The sequence below is a fragment of the Barbatula barbatula genome (genome assembly GCF_947034865.1).
Source record: "Barbatula barbatula genome assembly, chromosome: 4".
Classification (NCBI taxonomy): domain Eukaryota; kingdom Metazoa; phylum Chordata; class Actinopteri; order Cypriniformes; family Nemacheilidae; genus Barbatula; species Barbatula barbatula.
In genome coordinates this window covers 9,096,303-9,117,950 of record NC_136768.1, presented here as the reverse complement: position 1 = coordinate 9,117,950, position 21,648 = coordinate 9,096,303, and the positions used below count along the sequence as shown (strand labels likewise).

The 21,648-nt window shown below is 39.7% G+C and overlaps 3 protein-coding genes across 14 annotated transcripts in view; 2 read left to right on the top strand and 1 right to left on the bottom strand.

Moving 5' to 3' along the window:
• cacna1c (calcium channel, voltage-dependent, L type, alpha 1C subunit) overlaps positions 1–10,202 on the bottom strand; it is a 91,959-nt gene extending 81,757 nt beyond the window's left edge. For 5 of the 7 annotated variants that reach the window (XM_079454672.1, XM_079454674.1, XM_079454675.1 and 2 more), the window contains exon 1: positions 9,630–10,202. In XM_079454672.1, coding sequence (XP_079310798.1) covers positions 9,630–9,687 — 58 coding nt within the window. In that variant the 5' untranslated portion in view covers positions 9,688–10,202. Of the gene's footprint in view, positions 1–872; positions 1,007–9,629 lie in introns of those variants that run through there. The other 2 variants (XM_079454680.1, XM_079454677.1) reach the window with 2 other exon arrangements.
• A 1,477-nt stretch (positions 10,203–11,679) lies between these two features.
• On the top strand, positions 11,680–19,385 carry dcp1b (decapping mRNA 1B). Its single transcript, XM_079454682.1, has 10 exons — positions 11,680–12,521; positions 13,133–13,296; positions 13,444–13,484; positions 13,713–13,840; positions 15,941–16,007; positions 16,819–16,942; positions 17,048–17,173; positions 17,282–17,899; positions 18,007–18,180; positions 18,457–19,385. Exons 2-10 carry the CDS (start codon positions 13,156–13,158, stop codon positions 18,535–18,537), a joined length of 1,500 nt encoding a protein of 499 aa, XP_079310808.1. The 5' UTR covers positions 11,680–12,521; positions 13,133–13,155; the 3' UTR covers positions 18,538–19,385.
• Positions 19,386–21,022: 1,637 nt separating this feature from the next.
• The window catches only part of cacna2d4a (calcium channel, voltage-dependent, alpha 2/delta subunit 4a), a 29,743-nt gene continuing 29,117 nt past the window's right edge, over positions 21,023–21,648 (top strand). For 2 of the 6 annotated variants that reach the window (XM_079454591.1, XM_079454594.1), the window contains exon 1: positions 21,023–21,547. In XM_079454591.1, the coding sequence (XP_079310717.1) occupies positions 21,441–21,547 (107 nt within the window). In that variant the 5' untranslated portion in view covers positions 21,023–21,440. The remainder of the gene's footprint in view (positions 21,548–21,648) is intronic. The other 4 variants (XM_079454593.1, XM_079454592.1, XM_079454590.1 and 1 more) reach the window with 2 other exon arrangements.

Here is a 21,648-nt window from a genome sequence, read left to right as displayed (position 1 = left end):
TTGCTTATTTAGGGAGTTACACCTAAAGGTCCAGTGTAATTTTTTGGAAGATCTTTTGACAGAAATGCAATATAATATAAAAACAGTAACTATGTCTTCAGAGGTGTATAAAGACCTGACATAATGAAGCATTATGTCTTCATTTTAGAATGAGCTATTTCTTTCTACATACACTGCGGGTCCCTTACATGGAATTCACCATGTTGTTTCTACAGTAGCCTTAAACGTACAAACAGCTCTACAGTGCGTGCTTGTTAAATACGTTATCTCCTTCGGCAAAGAATGTAAGTTACCTTCCTCTCTAACTCTAGACCTTGTTACATCACTTTATATTTCTAACTTAGATGTCAACAACATATTGCTTGCGTTTAAAGATTAGCTTCTCCGTTTTCAGACTAAATGGAAAAACTTCTTGACATGCTTCGTCTGTGAGTCAGCGTTACATGAAACTTTCCCTTTATAAGAAATCACAAACAAATAATGCTGGGGAAATGAATGAGATGTATCAAACTCTAATGTCACTAAATGTCACATTGCTCAGTGATGTACTCAGCGCTTTCTAGAGGTCATATTATGACAAAATCCATTCGTACCAAAATCCCTAATCATTTTACTACGATCATAGGGAATTGTTTTGTGATACTGTCACAATATAATGGAGACTTTGCAAAGAGAAGTTGTGCATACTACAGAATTGGACATGACAACAAACCCACAGACTATTAAAAAGACTCATTCCACACCTCAAGTAGAGGTTAGCCATTAATAACATAGGGCAGGCCATTTACATGTATGTTTTAAACAGTAACTATTACAATGTCCTTAAAGAGATATCTCACCCAAAAATCTACGTTTTGTGATTTTTTACTCACCCACATAATGTTACACATGTTTAGAGAAGTTCTGCCATCTTTGGAGCACAAATAAAGATATTTAGGTGACATCCGAGAGATTTCCATGCCACCTCATTGTTTAGTTGAATTTTCTGAAGCCACGAGAAGGGTTTGTGTGTGAAAAACATAGAAACGATATATTCTCCTCTGTGTTGTCAGTGCTTGGTGCACGTTCACAAGAGCACTTCAACCCATGCGCATTTGGTTTGTGCGCCGAATGTCGCATGGCGCTTGCCCCATTGGATGCCGGGTTGTCAGTCAGAAAGCCGGCATCCAATTGAGAAAAATTCAAATGAGCCACTATGTGCCACCTACGTTCCATTTGCGACGATGTACGTGGTAGACCAATCACAGCAGACTAGACCATCTGACCAATCAGATCAGTGTAGGCTGGGATTAGACAGATGAATCGACAAACAAATCATTTGAGAGGCAGTCAAGAAGTAAGGTGACAATAACTGCTGTTTTAACTGAAGTATTACGTAAACTTGTTGTTGGACACTCCATAAACCAAAGTAGGTCATTAAGATTAAAAACAAAATACTAAAACTAAAGCAGTGGAAAGAGCCATTTAATACTAGCGGTCAAAATGAGGTTGGGAAATCACTTGTGAAATGAGGTAATGATTGTTTGCCAAACTAAAATGACATTTTGCATTAAATCATTTAAGTAAAGCATTTCTCCATCAACTGTTCCACAATACCATATTATATTGTGATTTATACTTTTGTTATTATGTCACTCATTGATAGAGCGATGGTAAGCCACATTGTGTATGTATACACATGAAACTGGCATGTTTAAAATGAAAAACAAGGAAATATGGAACATGTGTAAAGGGTGCGTTTGGCATCCAATCGGTCTGGCAACAAATGTTAGAGCCTTCAAAATCTATCAAAAGTATAATACGCTATACATAACTACAGTTTGTAAAAATCTTTCAAAAGCAACGCATCCACCATTTCTTGCAAATTCTATCAGTTGCCATGGTGATGACGACTTGCTGGGACACAACTGCTAGACACCTGTCTACTCATCTCCTGCGTGAGTGTCCGTGTGACTATGTGAGCAAGTGTGTGATGGAGACTGCGAGTGTGTTTATATGAGTCCGTGTGAGATACACACAGAGGCGCAGCGTGTAAGAGATTTGATGTTTGTTAACCAGCCAAATAAACCCTTAAGGAGAAACTTAACATACTATCAACACAGAGATGGAGAACGATAGAGACAGACAGAAATTCAAAACGAAGAGTAAGAGACGGTAGAGGACAGGCAGGGAGCGACGGACAGCGGGTAGAGGGCAGACAAACCTTGAATCACGTTCGTTTCAGAGAAGCAGAGAGCTGGATCTTACTTAATGTTTCTTTAAAAACAGTTCCATCTTAAGTTGTGTATCTCCAGAGCACCGTTTTGTATCCATCATCAGTTCAGACCAGTTATTTACAAAGCAGCTGGCCGGGTTGGGTTGAGTGGATTTTGATGGAGACACAAGAGCGGCAGTCGTTTCACACTGCGTGCGTCGCTGCCATGACTGATGTGCAACATAAATCACTCCCTCTAATATGCCCCTGCCATCCTGGGAGGGAGACCCAAACCATTTTCTAAACAAATACACACATCAATCACTTCTCATTCAATATCACCCAACAATATACTACCAATGTGGAATTAATCAATAATGCATGCACTTGGATTTTGTTAATTGGGAGGTCTGATCTTTTTAAAAGCGATTTCGAAGGTGGGGAAGCTTTTTCAAGTCAACATTTTACTGATGTAGGAGAGATAGGAAAGGATGATGAACATCTAGGTCCAACATACGGTAGGTAGGGCCGTACAATAGTGGTCAACCTACAGGGCAATATAATGTGAAAGGTAGGTTTGAGAAATTTTAACCCTGAATCTGCAATGCTTAACTGGCCCCTCTATCGCTACCTGTTCAAAGAGAAGGTCTGATGGAGCTTACCTTCTTTACATTTAGTTTGTTTGTATTATACCCGTTTAAGCATGTATAAATGTATATTATCATGCTATAAAATTCGCTTTGGATAAAAGCGTCTGTCAAATGCATAAATATAAATGTTGATGTAAGCAAAAGAACACTCGCTCAAGTTCACATGAAGGACGATATTTTCTTTTCTGGGTTAGTGACATCACGAATGGAAAAATTTACATTGACCTGCACCCTGGAACACCGATCCACGAGACATCACACACGTTCAAAGCATTATTTAAAAAATATACAAAATTCCAACATTAAATTCAAGTAAAACAATTTGAAATGGGTGGAATATCACATTGTGAAAAGGAAATTTCTCTAATACACCCTTGCCACAATTATTGGCATCCCTAGAACTTCTTTATGTATAATATTAAGTAACACAAAGCCCAAACCCCCTTAATCATTCATCACAATGGGTAAAACCAAAGAATATAGTTCTGTTGTGCAGCAAAAGATTGTCGAGCTACACAAAATAGAAAGTGGATTTAAACCGAAATGGTTGAAACAAAAATTCCCATATCCAACATCAGGGCAATAATTAAGAAGTTTTAATGGACTGTAGATGTTGCAAATCTGCCTGAAATAAATGAAATGTGTCTATATATTGTCTTAATGCACAAACATTACAGATGGAAACATGAACACCTATTGATTAGCACATCTTAAAGTCCCTGTGAACCGATCATTCATACTTCCGCATTTTGAAGAGAAAATTAGTGGGCGTGTATTCGTCTGTTAATATTATTTGATTGGATGTATAAAAACAGACTCCGGGTTGAAAACAGACAGGAGTCTGTAGGGAGCTGATCTGATATTCACTCGGAGCAAACGCATCAGGCATGGCCCACAAACACAACCATACTCACACTTTCAATACTGTCCTATTAAAATTTGAATTTGCAATATTTAATTATTTTTAAAACATAACAATAAGAATTAGTGACGTAAGCTTTAACAATAGTTATAAACAATATAATTTCTCCCATCCCAACCTGTCTGACTCGACCATAATCTGGGGCACTCAGAGACCGGATTTCAGGCCATTTCCATTTTTTGGGACCTGGAATACTACAGTTTAAACAAACAGTGCAATGTTCCGATAGTGCTACAGAAAAACAATCTGAACAATGAAAAATGACACACTTAAGCTTTACAAAGGACTCAGAAACACCGTTTTGCTTCTGGTGATAAAATAATTAAACAAGGAGTTGTTCATCGCATGAACTGAGTGGAAAAGATCAGTGCGTGTTATTAACAGAGTATGACTAAGCAGAGTCAAACAAACCACAGACTTACTCTTACTGAACAAACATGTCAAAAACAAAGGACGTGACGCAAATAAATGATTTCCAGAAATCGCTGTTTCTAATATGGAAACTGTTACAAATGAAATATTACGATGACGAACTGACATTATAGTGATAATAGTGATAATTATGACCAGTCACAACTCATTTAATTCAGTCCAGACCTGTTCACGCGCAGATCGCCTACGCGCACTCGTGCAGTCTTTGCTGGGGGGACGTTGGTTCGGAGGAGCGAGGGATGGTTATTAGACTCCTGTGTCGTGACCCGTTGCTGTCTCACATGTTAACGGGGGGCTTTGGTTCTTTCCCATAATGCAGACGGTGCCTGCGGTGCCAATGTGTCACAAGCAGCTGTTTTATGCTTTATTAACATATACACATTTATTCATGCAGTCTGTCATCCTTCTACTTATCTACTTCTCCATCCATTCATGTGTCCTTCTTGCTCTGGATGTGACATTGAGCGCAGGGAATTCTGAATAACACACACAGACATACGCAAGGCTTACTGCAGGCCTGCTGCGGGCCGTTCTGAACGCTGTACGTGTGCAGTTATGAGCTGGGTGGAGCATACACACGTCAAACGTATAATGAAGCATGTTTGAGTTTGCTAAATACACAGACGGAAAGTTTTTTACCAAATTAAACAGGTTAAATGCCATAAACAGGATTTCATAGTCAGTTATAATAGGATTTAATTGAAGAGAGATGTCAATTTACTTGAATAATTCATAATTAAGTTCATATGCAGTGGTGATAGAGACTCAAGACATATAGCCTTACCCGTATTACTGATTGGGTTGGTATAGCAACCATCACTATTATTATGGCTCATACTCATGGTTAGAGATTTGGACATATTCCTAACCTTAAGTATATTTAGAATATGAGGTGTGCTTCCCTTTTTGTGCCTACAGTATAAAAAACATAAATGATAAATAATGCTAGAGATGCACAGATACTAGATTTCTCCACCGATACTGATATCCGATTATTCAGAGTGATGTCTGCTGATACCGATAGTTTGGTGGTTATATTAACTCATATTTGCTGAATTATGCAGGTTAAATGAACATTTCTTAACTTTCTGAACGTTATTAATTCAGATGATGACGATTGATATTGAACAGCAAATTGGTGATGTTTCTAAACATTTTCTATTAAAAGAGCATAAATGAATTGCATTTTCCTGTCCTCTTTTAATCGATATGATATATTGGCCCTGATCATATGCTGATTTATCGCTTTTATCGACCGCTACTAATTATTGGCCGATATTATCTGTGCAACACTTAATAAAACATTGTCTTGCTGAAGAGGCTTTTGCTACTACGGTACTCCTAAGAAACCTGATAATAAAACAGAAGAAAACCCAACAGATTTATGTTAAAGGAACCATATCAAGGGGCCAAAACAACACATACTAAAACACCATAGCGTCGTAGCTTCAAAAAAGCGAAGGTAAAGAGGCATCTTGTGGCTAGAAGCAAGCCATCACCACTGTGCCCTTGAGCAAGTAGTATAACCTTAGGTTGCTTCAGGAGGGCTATCCATGCAACAGGTGGATTGCAAGTCACTTCACTTGAGGTAAAAGCATGTGCTAAGTGACTGGTTTGGCTAGGGATTACTTACAGTACATAATAAAAGTAACATGTTACAATTCTTTCAATAAAGCATATCAATAGAGTAAATCTATAACAATTCACAATGTCTAGAAACATATGTTGAGGTTCTGTTGTACATCAGAGCATATGCAGTGAATCAATGCGTATGGGACAGCTGATAATTGCTGTACTTCCTTGAGTGCTCGGAGGCCAAATGAGCGGCTGTTATTGTTCTGATACAACATCTGACAAGTCTCACAATTCCACCGTGACAAGAACCAACTTCTCTGCACAGCCAGGAAGACTTCTCAATCTGTTTTCTCGCTAACTGAGCGTTCAAATGCATTTGACAATAAACATCCTCAGTTTCAGAAGTGAGTGTCTGAATAAACAGAAAAAGATCAGGATCAATCAGGACATATAAAGATCTAGATCTTTGTGATTATGTTCCAAAGCATAAAACCGGAGACTATTAACATTTAATGGCACATTCTCTAAGCCACAGCAACAAACAAACCGCTAACTTCCTCTACTCCGCTGCATTAAGCAGTCTATGTTGGGCTGCATTAAATATCTGTTACATAAACATTAAACAACGCTACGAACAAAAAACATTAGCAATAAAAATACCAAACAGATTCCAGCGATCTAGCAACCTGGAAACACTTGCAAGGAGAGACTCTGGTGACCTGGGGCCTGTTTCAGAAAGGAGGTTTAGTGAAAACTGAGTATATTGACCCTGAAATGAGGGAAACTCTGGGTTTTCCGTTTCAGAATATGAGGTATGTCAAACCCTAGAAAGCAGGGTAACTCAAGCACGTTTCTAAAGGAGAGGTAACTTATACTCAGAGTCAGTAACCATAGTCACTTATTCTGTGAACCTAACCTGGTCGGGAGCAGGTTTTCTTTAATAAATTCTCTCTTCGATCTCCTCCACCTTTTTAAGCGTAAGTGGAGTAACTAATTCATTAATACAGTCATTCGTGGCACATGATATGATCTCACAAAGACACCAAGACGTTAGAATAGCGTAACTAGCGCAGTAATGGCGAGTGTGAACAAACAATGTTTTTTATTATTTCTGTGGTTTCATTCATTTAATAATTAATTTATTTGTTTATTGGTGCATTTATCTATTTATTAATTTAAACTTAAGTCATTTTCAGCACATCAGTAAATCCACTGTACGCAGGGGGGAAAGTGTGCCCCGCTTCCAAGTGCTTTCTGCTGCCATGTTGCTTTTTTGGTGCCGTTTCCATGGTGAATCATAAAATCGGAGCTCCATTGATGATGGCTTTTTTATTTTCCAAGTAAACCAAATATGAGTTCAAGGTTTATCCTAAAGAGTTGATTGAACCTCCTTTTTGAAAAGGGCCCCTGGATGTGTTTGACAGCAACAAAGCAGGAAGAAATGCTTGATTATTCTATGTTGCCCACAGGAAGAAGAAAAGTCAAGGACAAGGCTCCGAGATGACGTCCTGGAGCCTCGTCAGACATTTTGAGATCTATCATAAACATATTAATTCAGCTAATGACCTGATTTACCCGTCATATGAAGCTGGCACAAATCCCAAGAACGAAAAAGCCAGAAAATGCTGCCCTCATTACCAATGAGCATCTTAATCAATGAGCGTCAAGGGAAACCAACAACCTTCAAAAAAGTATGAAAGGCAGAGAGATGAATACATATACAAAGTGTACACAATCTTTATGAATTAATGTATTAAATAATGTCATTCACACCTTATTAATTATTAGACTTACATATCTGGTGACATCACGTTAAGAATTATTCAGTAATTTCATATTCTGAAGGTCTGTTTACAACAAAAACAAGTCTACGCCACAAACACAACTTTACAATGAACAATGTATTTTTATGGGTTTTATTTCAGCTGAGAAATGCTAATTGTGTATGTATGTACTGGCAAACAGCAACAGCATGTTTATGAACAGATATTTAACATTCCAGAATCTATTGGTGTATCACAGCGAACAAAACATCCTTTCCATCTTCCAGTCAGTTGAGTGTTTTCCTAGCAGAAGAGGTTCATGTTTAGCTCTGACACGTCTCTGTCCCCTGGTCCTGTGATTGAACGAGGCTATGTTTACCTGAAAGCCAGCCCTCGTCAGCAGCTACAATACAACACAAACATGAACATCTGCTGAGCTACGGGCCACCACGGAGATCCTGCTCTGTTAGGACACCAACGTGCAGGCTGCAAATGGCTGTACGTGTCCCTTAGTTTGATTGTGAGCACTGTCAAGGGACTGGTAAGTGAATAGAAATTGTTTTGAGCAGTGATAGGCAGACATATCGACCTTACCATTCATAAATACAGTATCTTATCTTTACGAAGTTTCTCTGCGTTTTCAATAATGACTTGTTTTTAGTTTACAAAAATTTTAAGTAAACTTTTAGTAATAGTAAATAATAGGCTACATATAGTAAAAAGTTTGTTTAAAATCACGTGCATCTACAGTATATCTTACTGGTTAAATTATGAAGGATGTATGCGTAATGGCCAAAATCCATAATAAGAACAAATGAACTATCATCTCATCACAGGAACCAACGTTTATCCATGATATTTGTAGTAAGACGATGGTAACCAAAGTGTAAAAAAGTGGCAAGATGAAAATCAAGACTAAAAAAAATTCCTTAAAAAAGCTACTGAATCCAAAAACGAATCATCTAAAATTAGACTCTCGTAAACCCTTCTTCATCGTTGTCATTCAGAGTCTATTTTAAACCCGCGAAGAGTTCAAGACGGTTTAATTCTGTCCATCAAAATGGCATATCAAAGCGCATTCCTGTCCCTCGCAGACAGCGCGCAAACATCATTGTTTCGTTGCCATAATGAACTGTAGAGCTTTCCGCATGACAGATGTGCGGCAGGCCTGAGGGGGCGGGGCTACATTATTGACAGCAATTTACAGGCTTCGCTCGGTTGCGTTTGTTCAGTCAGGTGCGGCAGGTGCGCGCGCGGGGAGCGGGCTTATCGCGAGCCGCGCTGTTGCTATGGGTCGGCAACTCCGTTGCCACGGCGCCAAGAGGCGGCCGCCGGAGGCCCTGGATGGAGGGGGACCTCAGGAAAGGGAAATACTGAGACGCAAGGTTTTCTGCAGGCTTTAAGTCAGCTAAGCTACAACCTGTGGAGACCTGGGGAAATAACGTCTGCTGCGCCACAGCCGTTAATGCTATCTGATAAGAAGGGGAAATCAACAGATGCACGCTAGAATGAGGGGGCATGGGGTGCTCTGATCAGAATATGCCTGTTACATGTCAATCACCCAGAACTAGTGGCCTGATGACATAACCCCGAGTTCATTTTAGCTGTCGGACTATTTCATCGGTGATGAATCAATGCAGGCATGGCCCCTTAACCAATGTGTGCACGCCGCATGAAATGATTAAGACGCCATTTATCTCTGAAGGAGCTGACAGGATAATCGATTGACATCTGCGCGCATTTGGGGCCGCATAATGTAGATACACGATCGTGTCCATCACTCAAAGTTCATCAACTATATATGCGCATTTACCGATCATAACGTATAATACAAAAGAACTGTCGGGCATGAGTTTTTAGGTTTCGTGACATGTGTTGAACGTCCTCCAAATGCGATCGCACTGTTCAGAGAGGTTTTAAGCATCGCTTATCACTGCGCAGAATGTGTCCGGGTATTAAACACGGAACGGTTCGGGTACACCCCCGCGTCATGCCCATGATAGCGCCAGCGACACTTATCGTACCCCCTAACATCACATCCATATGGCATATACACCGTTTCCAAACAGAGGGAATGCAAAAAGAGAAATTACCTTGATGGTTTTCAAGGGTGTCCTCCGGTATGTACATGTTTTTGCTTTCATTTACCATATATGTAGTCCGGCTTTATCCGAAGGTGAATGAAGAAAAATGTTGTTAAAAAGAGGGGGTAGTTAAAAAACAACCCGGGGGAAAGAAATCAAAGAAAAAAGGGGGGAAGAAAAATGAAAAACGCAAGGCGTAAGATATTCCTTCTTTTGCGCCTTAGTTAATATTACCTGATCCCCATTATAGAGCTAAAGATCAGGAAAGGATATTCGCAGGAACCACCTAAGAAAACGAACCAGTGCATCTTTGGAACATCCGGGCCCTAAGAAACATGATACCAGCACCGCGTGCCGATAATCGATAATCAAACCGGATCGGAGACGGCTCGAATAGGATGCTGCAACAGCCAGAAGAAACGCAGGGAACGCGGGCGCTGCCGTAGTTTCAGAGACCGTTCAAAGCGCATCAAAAGGTAAACGGTGCGTATATTCCAGATCTCACGGGGTTAAATCTTCAGATATGATCGATTCCATCTATGATGCTCCAGAACGGGCGTAGTTTGTGTCGCGCCTCGTTAGAAAAGAGAGTGCGGAATCGGCCGTGTCCAGTCCATATTGGAGAGAAAGGGGAGTAGTCAAGACTGTGGCCCTGCGGAGAGAGAGCGCTCACCACCACCGCCAGCCTCTCTGCAATGATCTGACGACCAAACCCCCTCCCCTGTAGACTCCCTGACTGCTTCCAGATGTGACTGCGCTAGACAGGAGAATAAATCCTCCATGCTTTTCCAGACGTGCTCTATCTCTTAAGGGAAACCAAACTTGGGAAGATCGAGTCTAGATCACCTCAAATTCAGCAAGGTGTACCAAAATTATGGCCAGGTATTTTCTTCAGCAGTTTGCATGAATTCTGAATCATTACAGAAAATAAATTGTCCTATATTCCACAGCTGGACCACAACAAGCAAAATAGGCCATAACTCTTACCGAACTAAGTTTGAAAATGTCCATTAGACATCTTCCTAATATGACAAAATGGAACAAAAATCTGGGGTGAATGTTTGGTTTGTCAGCAGCAGGTGTAGGGTTGATTTTACTGGTCTGATTTTATCTTTTTCTGTCCTTTACCAGTCTGATCTCTACATAGAAAGACGTTTCCTGATCTTTTTCAGGATTGTCGGGCTCTGATAAAGGGGATGATGGGGCCTGGGAATTTCACCAATATGACTGAGAATCTTTCATCAGCAAATAGGCTAGTATGATTTTAGCAGGCCCTTCCCTGGTTATGCCCCTCCTTCTGGTCATGAGAAAACTTCATTTGTCCCTGGAGACATCTCCTGCCCCCCCCCAGATTATTCTATCACTCTCTGTCTCTCTCTATCTATCTCTCTCTCCATATGCATTTGAATAAGAGGTTTTCAAAATTGAATTAATCAGAACAGTAAAAGAAGAGACACACAGTAGAACTTCAACATTTCAGACGTTCCCATGAATAAATAAAAAGCTCTCCAAGCATTCACTCAACAGCCAAGACCTCTATTCACAAAAGTTCATGATGGAGGTCAGCACATACTCTTCAGCATCATCAAATAAGCGATTAACATTAGTTTATGTAATGCACAGAGGACATGTTCGGAATGTGCTTAGCAGTGTCATCATTGAATAGTACATTTTGAGAATACAGATCATAAATTTTGAGAATACAGATCATCAAATTAAAATTTCAAGACAAATTTGTCTCTGTGGTCATGCATGATTGTTTAAATGGCACTGTAATAATGAAAACTAGTTAACTAACTAAACATGCTGTAGCTGAAGCATCACAACCTTCCCTATGTGCTGACTCAATTTACATCTCCATGACATATTATGGGAATTAACACACTTTGCTAAACGTTTAAAGAGGAAGGGCATTACTGAACACACAAGTGGCTTTTTATTTGTTGTAAATGCCTGTATGTAAAAACAGGCATGTTTGTATTCATTTAGAATTGGGAAACGCAAAGGCAACTGCTGGGAGAATGGGGATACATTACGAGTAATTGTGTAGTGCTTCCCTCTAGTGGCAAACAATTAACGTGCAGAACGCCAATCGGAGTTGACTTAGATGCAACACGACCAGAGTTGTGCAATTTCGCTTACGGATGGCCGCTGTCTTTTTTTTTATTGCTGTTCATAAAAAAATACAGGAAAATTTGTGTTTAAAGGGGTTGAAGCTTAACTCCCCACTTGCAGGACTTGTCAACGTTAGAAAAACTTATAAGTGTTTCATTTAATGGCACGTTTTGTTCCTTTGTTCCACGTTTTCCTACACCATAATGAGTCATTCGCTGGAACTCTTAATACTGTCTATACAACAAAACCTTTAAAGGCCAATAGGGCCTCTGGCTTGCAAAGTATGTTTTAGACAGATTGTGTCAATATTTTGTAGTATATTTACAAACATTTAACATTTCAACCATTAACGATGCCTACCAGAGCGCAGCAATGCGAGTAAAATCCTCGACGGCTTCTCATGTGCAAACTATCTCACTGCATAACTACCCATGCATTTTCTGATGCAAAATCAAAGTCATAGTGAACTCAGGTGAGCTCATGCAAGTTGCAGGGGCGTGGCTAGAGGATCGGTACGCTGACTCGATTGTTCTTCCTGTGAGTGCGCTCGCTCGGAGATCAGCTGCTTCTGTCTGGTCTCGACGCAAATATGGCGATAGAGTGAGCGGGTTAGGAGCTAGAAATGTAACCAAAAGCGTTTTTACTAGTTTGACTGTTTTAAAGAGTTTGAGAACACACACCAGCCGCAAGTAGAGTGAAATCAAGTTTTTGAATGCTGCTTTGTTGAGTTGGCTAGTGCTTATATCTCCGATTGGGATTTCTGCCATTTTTTCGGAGTAGCGTAAGGTAAGTTTCACTCTTTTAAGTTTCACATTATACAGCAGAAACTCACGAATGCCTGATTTGTTTAGTTTATATACTATTTGCATGCTTTATTTATTCAAGGAATACATATTATTCTTTTTAGTGGCACTTGTAAAGAAAAACAACACATTTTGAGATTTGAGCACATTCTTTACTGTTTTAAGTGTTCATGTAGTCTACGGTGAGTAACTCGTCCTGCACTGGTTATGCTACAGATATGTATACAGTATATCAAATCGCTATTTAAAGGTTATTAAGCGTTAAGAAATGTCAATGTGTTGCACGAAGGCTAGCCAACTACGCACAAGAACAGTATAGCAATAACGCGTTGTTTACCATTAGGAACATCTAGTAGTCTATTTATAATAATAATTGAAATGCATTTGCTTCACTCTATATTAATGTTTGTTTACAAACATGTCTAACTTGGTTAATAATTTAATATAATTTCTTATTCTGGGCTGTATTCCAAGGGTGGTGAATTCCATCATCACATCACATTTTATTTTATTAAAGCATTAACGATAAGGTTATATGCCTGTTATATTGCGTGTTTTAATGCTTTCATATATTTGATATTTGCATTTATTTAGGTTCAAAAGACAGTGCTGGAATCATGACCGCAAGTATAGGAGGTGGGAGCTGTTTAGCCATGAGTCTGTCTGCTCTAAAGAGACTTGACCCCTATATCAACAGCATCACAGACCTGGCCAGCCAAGTAGCGCTTTATACATTCAACAACATTACAAATGAATGGGTAAACAGTGATATTAAAATCCTTAATGTCAGCCATAATGGATGTGTAAATTAATTACCACTGTTAAAAAAGGTTTAAATATTAACAAAGGCATTTAGTAATATAAGAATACTTGTAATATTTCTATATACCTTTTTTGCTTGACAGGAGAAGACAGATGTGGAGGGAACTCTTTTTGTCTATAACAGGTTTGGGAGTGCTTTTGCTGATGGTTTGCTTAGTCTGGTCAACCAAAAACCATTTAGCTCAGATTTCAACCAATACTATACACCCTAACATTGTCTTCATAGATATTACAGGAGTGGTTAATTTGTTGAATGAGATCTGAACATTTGTCCATATAGTTGTTTAGATACTTTACCCCTCCTTAGCTTTACCCTCCTTAGTCAGTTTTTAACGTAAGTTCTGTGTTTCAGGCTCGCTTCCCCCAGGCATGGCTTCACCATCCTGAATCGCTTGAGCATGGAAAACCTGACAGAACCCATCACTAAGGAATTAGATTTTCAGCTGCAGCATCCTTTTCTCCTCTACAGGAATGCCCGCTGTGAGTCTCTCTACCCAGATTTATTTATAAATAATCCTACTAAAGCCTGATTGGTCATATGATCAGTCATATTTATCTCTTAAACAACTACTTTCACGTGTGGTTAGTTTCTGCATTATATATACCTGTGTTAAAACCTAACAGGCTCAGAAATCAAAACTTCGGGCTGGCGGATTGGTTAGTTAAACAAGAAAATGTCATCTGATGGTCACTTCTCTAACATGAACGTATGGTGTATTTGTGAGCGTGCGAAAGCACAGGGTGAGCATCAATCCAAAACTGAACAAGTTAACGGCAGTAAAAGTGTGTCTGGATTGAGAGAGTTGTCAGACTGGCGTCTGTGTGTTGGTGTGTAAGAGAGAGCGAGATCAGAGATTGCTGGCAGACGTGCCTGTATGAGAGACCTCATAGCCACAGTGCCTTATATGGTGTGTGTGTTTCTCTCCCAGTTTCCTGCCAGCATCACAGACCCAGCCACCCAATCCTGATTAGATAACAACTCTCTTACACATTTCCAAGGAAACTCTTGATAAAAACGTACTGATAGCATGTATACGGAAAGGTCTTGGATACTTTTGAATGAGGCAGAGATCTTGTTTCAGCTGGACTACAAGTGATTAGCGTTGCAGAAGCGTTTTTAGAGTGTTGCAAAAACAACTGCATGAAAACTGACCAACTGAATGGAATGTTACGCAGCATGAAACTACAAAACAAGTCTGTATCCATATCGGCATGCAGGTGAGATTTTACAGGTCGAGCGTCCAACCAAATAATGTTTTACCAAATAAGATTTGTTAGATAACATTGTATTGTGAAAACAGAGAAAAAAATGTATAAAGTAAAATTACGCTCTCTCTCTCTCAAGTTCCAAGTGTACTGGATTCTGTCACCTCATCTCCTAAATAAATGCCCTTTTGCCTGTGATTTGTGATGGTGTAGCAGGAAGTTTTAAGCAGGACTCTGGAGTATGTAGAGCTCTTACCGCCTGGCCGTACGTATGAGTAGCCCAGCTCATTCTCAGACACAAGTTTCCCTTTGAATCGCACCTCTACCTCCTCCTCAAGTCGCTCGTGTTTCAGCCGGCGCCGACTGAACAGCCCCTGCAGCATCTTCTCTCTCTGAGGTTTGAATCCTTTGCAGATAAAAGCTTTAGTCAGTTTGAAGCAGGTCAGAAGTTCAGTCTCCTCGAGCTCTTGTGTAAATTCAACTCCATTCAGTAAAACGTGAAGCTAACGCTCCCGAACTATGATTCCACACGAGGAAGGACACAAAGTTCAGCTCTTTCGCTTTGTTTTTCTAAATGTGACTTTAAAAGGTCTTGCAGTCTGCTCTCATCTTCTTGGTCTCTCTCTGTGTCTCTTCACCCTTCACCGTGTTCTTCTCCCCTTGCTCTCTCTCTTGGTCTCAGTTGCGCGTGTACTCCGGTTCCCAGGCAGTATTTTGTTTGGGTTTATTCCCATGCAATGACCCCCCTGGTGCTCTTTGAGAGCGTTCTGAGAATGGACGATGTGGATACAGCACCAACCCTCACTCTCTCTCTCTCTCTTACTGCTCTGGGTTCGGCTATCTCTATTGTCTAGTTGTGGAGGTGAATGGAACAGGTCCTGATGCAGCTGTCAGCACCAGACTCTAAGTTTAGTCCTCAAACCTCACTGCCTACTTCACTGGCATCTTGATAGTACTACAGTCTGCACCCTTCAAAGAAATCTCTGCTGTTAGTCCTATGTAGTTGTTCTTTAAAGTGACCAATAACTGATGCCAAAACACTGAAATATAGTCAGGTTGTTTCTTGTATGATCCTGAAAGAAAATATTTGGTGACTTATGAGCCTTCAGAGGCAGATGACTCCTCTAGTAGGTTGGTATAGCGGTTGGCACTGGTTCTGCTTGGGGACTTGGGAGTTTGGACTCTGGGAAAGGAATGTCTACTTGAGTATGGCGCCATTATGATTGTGTGGTCATTAACAAAATTCATGTCAGTTTCCTTGGTACTTACAGCGAACTGCGTTACAGCTTATTCTATTCTTGATTTGTTAGTATTATCTTGTTATTTGATTGGTTTATATTGTTTTTGATATAGTTTGTTTGCTCTTTTTGGCAGTGTCCATCTACGGAATTTGGTTTTATGATAAAGAAGACTGTCAACGCATTGCAGAAGTCATGAAAACGTGAGTTTTTCCTCCATTTGCAGCATCTTTCTGCTCTCATAAGGGATGCGAGTTGTAAGAAACGTGACTTATTCTGGGTCCATTTTGACATCACCTCGAATTTATGGAGACCGGGGGACTGTGTACTAATCCTAATTAAAATTCCTTTCCTCATTACAAAACGAATTATGAGCGCTGCAAAGCCTCACTTTAATCCACATTTGTACGCGCAATGAACTATAAACTTAAAGTGATAGTTTACCTAAAAAATTAAAATGCTGTCATCATTTACTCATCCTCTTGTGTTTTTACTTTTTCTTCCACGGAACATAAGTAGATATTTTGAAGAATGTTGGTAATCGAACAGCACTGGCACCCATTCACTTCTATTGTATGGACACAAAACAAATGCGAGTGAATGGGTGCTGTTTAACAACATTCTTCAAAATATCTTCTTTTATGTTCTATGAAAGAAAGAAAGTCAAACCACAAGAGGGTGAGTAAATGATGACAGAATATATTTGGCGGGCGAACTATCCCTTTAAGAAACACAACAAGTGTTTACCACTCATTACATTTTGCAAAACTATCAAAAGAATTTAAATGCCATAACTTTTCATACTGCAAACACAATTTCTTGATGTATTAGTAGGGAATTCAACACATTCATACAGTGTTTTAGCACAGTGTCTGGCATACATTCAAGAATCAGTTAAATAACCTGGTGTCATAAAACATTCAGGTCCAATTTTGTTTATTTTAAGGATCAAAACTGGCTTTAAATTCCCTGCCCTTGCTCTTTTTCACACTCTTTTTTTTTTGTATCTATCAGTTTGGCAGGACAAGAACAACAGCTACGGGCGCAGGTGGAGAGCAGCTGCATATCTCCACGATCAGCGGAGCCGGGGGTGGATATACTGCAGATGCTCACTAAAGCACGAGATGACTATGACAAGGTGACACACAACTATTTTCAATTTCTAGCATACAAGTTTTCTGTGCACTAGAGGTCCCCAGTGCTCATCTAAATAGATTTCACTCACTTTGTTTCTTCTTTATAGGGAAAAGTCACTTCTGAACCAAAAGAGATTGGCAGTGGTGGTGTCATCTATGGAAACCCACATCTTATTAAACCTATTCCTCTTAAACCAGCACAAGACCAGCACATACAGGGACAAACCCAGCAGGTACAATATGATCTCTTTTTATATGTTTTTTATGATCCAGTGCAAATGTAACATAAACGCAACCTGCAAACGCATTAAATCTAAAAACTATGCTTTCCGCTTTTTCAGGATAGGAAAATGGACCCCAAACCCCTCTCTGTCACCGCTTTGTTTGGTGCTCAGCCAAAGCCAGACTCTCTCTCCCTACAACCCAGCTCAAGTGTCAACAGAACAGGCCCAGCTCGATCTACAGTAGCCCGTTCTTTGTCTTACGATGACCCGTCCCCACCAGGTGGTCATGTGCTTTCCAACCCCCCTATGCAACACTGTCCAGCCATCCACAAGCTCATGTCTGGGTCACTCCTGCAGCCCCTGTCTGAGTCCCCAAAGAGCCGTCTCTGTGAAAATGGTGCTGTCCAGAACCAGCCTGACCCAATACAAAGACTGTTAATGAACCCTCCTCATGTGACAGGGGTCTCGCCAAGCCTTCAGGGAGAATGTGGGGTGGGGCTCCAAATCCACCCTAAGCCTAAAGTATCAGGATCGACCCAGGCACAGCACTTGCTGTATCTCCCTGCCAACAAAGCGCCCCCTGCTGGACTGGGAAGCGGTGTAGTGTCACCCAATGAGCTTCTGCAGAGGCTCACCTTGGTGCAGAAGGAGCAGGAACTGAACCCCCGTCAGGAGCTCTTACAATCCAACCTGACCACCGGCAACTCCAGTCTCAGCAAAACCAATCCAGCACAGGTAAATAAAATCATCCTCTGCATAAAATTTATAACATAAAGTGGTTTTAACTGTCCTATCATGCTGAAGCGGTATATCCGATTTATTGTGTGAGTGTGTGTTTGCAGGTGATCTCACCACAACGTATCCCAGCAACAGTAGCCCCAACCCTCCTCCTCTCACCCAGCGTGTTTGCTAAGACTAAAACCACAACCACCAAAACAGAATTACAACCTGACCCAGCAGAACCCAAGGCACTTACCAAAACTCAGCTACAGGCCACACTGCTCCATCTCATTACGGTTAGAACCAAACCCATTGCTTGGCTATCTTACATGATATTTGTTTGCTATCAGAACTTTGCAATACAGGAAAAGCAGTGTGCATGTGACATGATCAAGGTTCAGTCATATTTAAAACAAACATTGGATGATATCTTGATAGAGATAGAGCTTTTTCTACACGCACTGACATGCCCACCCGCGTTATATGATATGGAAAACAATATGTCATTAATAGACACATGGGATTGATCATTGCTCTGACTCTAATGGTTTGTTTTTCTCCATATGTTTCAGAACGATGTCTCATTTCTAGACACCATCTATGAAGCATATGTCTCCCGTCTAGCAACAGAGTCCAACTCAAAACCTTTCTGAAGAAGGAACACCATCTGCATTACAAACGCAAAGTTTTCACAGTCTGTACACATGCTGTCATCCCATCTCAGGACTCCCCCTGCTGTCGTGAGTGTAGAGCTTGTAGCCTTCAGTAAGTTGACACCAGATTCGTGTCAGGTTGTGGCTAAATTGGATGTTCTTAATGTCATATCAACCTGCGATTTTAGATGTCTGAATCTTAATAAGTATTTTAACATTCTTGGGAGGAACATTTTATTATGGATTTTACATGCAGCTTTCAGATAACAGGTCAAGAAATGTGATTTCTGTAATCTGAAGTAAAAGGTGAATGATTGGAATGACATTATCCTTTTTAATGAAAGCATAATTTTTATGTAGCATATCTTAGCAGAGACAAGAAATAAAAAAGGAGTTTGTAGACTGCACCATGGACTCTTATATAATATAAAAGACACATATTTTGACGGAAATCAGGATAAGATCAGACATAAATGTCTTGGTTTCCTGCATATCATAGGTAAACCATACAGAGTTCTCATCCCTGCCCAAACCAGTACGAAACAAATAGTATTCTTTAGGTTATTAATTTAAACATCTTATCTCACAGAGGAAACAGAAATGGATTTTGTTGAAATGGTGTACAAAAATTGTACATATAAATATATTATATTTTTCTATGGTGTGTTTCCTTTGTTTTGATCAACATGCTGGATTTTTCTAGGTGACCCTTTTTTCATAAACTCTGTTAATTCCATCAAGTGTTTAACAGTTTTGTAGACATGCTGATCATTTTTCTCACATTGTTTTGCTTATTAAAAAAACATCCCACCACCCCATACGCTGTACTGTTTTACATTTGTTACTGTCTATTTTTATGTTTATTTTTTTTCTATGATTACAGGGGTATAACATTGAAGTAAACACCAGGCTGTGCAGACTGGTGGCTGATGTTAAATGAAGTCTTTTAAAAACCAGACAGTGACAATAGCAAGAGCGCTATCTTTGCCCTAGGGAAATTCTGTAACTCTATTAGTGTGTCTGACTGAATTATTACCAAAATGTAAAAACCTCATTAAAAACAACATTTTCAATAAGGAGAGGTGTTATTCCCCAGGCTCTTCAGTTAATAATTTATTGTGTGGGTTTATGGCTATCATAAGCATTAGAGCCAATGAACTCTCAAGCAATTTCAAATCTAAATAGTACCTGCAAAACTGCTGCTGGGAATGTGTGTGCTGCGGGGTGAGTAAACACTGAAGTGCGGTTGAAGGGTACTCATTGGGTTCAGCTGATAGAGTGAACGTTGTTAGCATTAATCTCCAGTATCTCCATGCGCTGTCCCATTATGAGTCATCTGTTTAACACAGGAAGCAATCCTGGATAGCTGTGTGGGTCACAAAATGCAGAATCATAATCATAACTTTGTTACTTCTTATTAAGTTATTCATGTTCACTATTCATTAAACACGTATTAACATTACTAGCACACTCGCTGTAAATTAGTATTTATCATTTCATTTTTAACCAAGATGCACTACTGCACATTAGAACTAAAATGCACTATTGTGTATTCTGAATGTATACCCTCAGATCACATCTATTAGCATAAACACGCACTCACTGCAGGTATCTGTCTGGAGGATGTGCGCTGTTATTTACACTAACTGGGTCAGCAGCAGAAATCCAGAGCATGACATCTGGACACTAGCAAATCGAGTGTGTGTGTTAGTGAAACGTTTACTCTGGACGGTAGTTTTAATAGTCCTCTGAATCTAAATTATGAGTGATATAATTAAATATAATACTGTGGTTTTCAATGAGATTTCATTAGGGGACAGATTATTTGATAGGACTCTGCAGAAAAAAAGAAGTGTTATGTTACAAATAATAAATATGCTTGTCAAAATTAAGACAATATATATGTGGAAATATATATGGAATTTTGTTGTGAGTGTAAATACATTGATAATATAAGGATTGAGGAACTAGAATTTACATGAAGAGGAAGTAACCTCATATCAACAGTGAATACATTTGACCAAAATAAATGCAACACAATACCATGATAATAACATATATAAAGAGTTTATTTGCAAAAACAGAACATTTGTTTAGATTTTTTAACATAAAACACAATTAAATCATGATAACACAACAAAAACATGTTTTTGCAAATACACTCTTCATATTGTGATAAAAATATTATAAAATAGCATTCATACGTTTAACAATAAGAGTGCCTTCACATCTCCATTATTTTGTTGGATATGTGGTACGAGTTTGTCTGTCCTCATGACCGACAAACTAGGTCTGTCTTCAGAAGCATTAATAATCCTCTTTTACTACAAAACCTTTTCTTTCTCACTCTTGATTCCAATACATCTGCCCCTCACCCACACTACATCTTTTCTCTCTCTCTTTCTCTCAAAGAGGGAGGTGAGTGTAATCCATGTGGATTATCGTAGTGGGGAGGGCAGATTGAGTGTATGTGTGTGTGTGTCTCATTCTGTTTTAGCCTAAACATTTCCTATTGCGCTGAACTCAGGATGAGGGACAGAGAGAAAGAGAATTGGAACTGCAGAAGTTACTGGTCAGACGGGGTGAAGACGTCATAAGTGGAACTCCTAAAGCCTCCAGAGAAGCAAGAACAACTTTTTTCAGTTTTTTGATGAAGAAAACTTGTTAAAAAGAGGAAGGATGAGATTTAAATGCAATGGTTGGATGATCAAGAGAAAATAGAACCGGATGAAACTATTTAAGGAGAAGATTCAGAAAACTGTGTCACCCAAAAACACACTTCCGAATCTTCCAGAGTGCCTTCTGTGCTAAACGCATCAACTGTGTGATCTAAAAATCTGACATCATCCCTGAGATTACTGCACGAGGTCTCAGGAACTGACAGTTGGACTGCTGTTTTATGCATGTGGTTGGTGGGTAGAATGAGAAGCGTTGGCGTCACGCTACTCTGGGTGCTGTTTTCAAGCTGGACCATCCAAACGCACGCTCAGATGAGGATATCGCCAGAAATGTGAGTGCATCTCAACCCAAGTTAACCTTCTTGACTCAATACACATCATCAACCCCACAAATATAAAATCTGTCCAGTAGCCCCAAAAGGAAATACTTGCT

Excerpts from the sequence above, each read along its gene's own strand:
- dcp1b (XM_079454682.1), top strand. The coding sequence starts at position 13,156 with ATGACCGCAAGTATAGGAGGTGGGAGCTGTTTAGCCATGAGTCTGTCT. Across the intron at positions 16,008-16,818 it reads ATTGCAGAAGTCATGAAAAC|TTTGGCAGGACAAGAACAAC; the intron begins GTGAGTTTTTCC and ends TGTATCTATCAG. Across the intron at positions 18,181-18,456 it reads CACTGCTCCATCTCATTACG|AACGATGTCTCATTTCTAGA; the intron begins GTTAGAACCAAA and ends CATATGTTTCAG.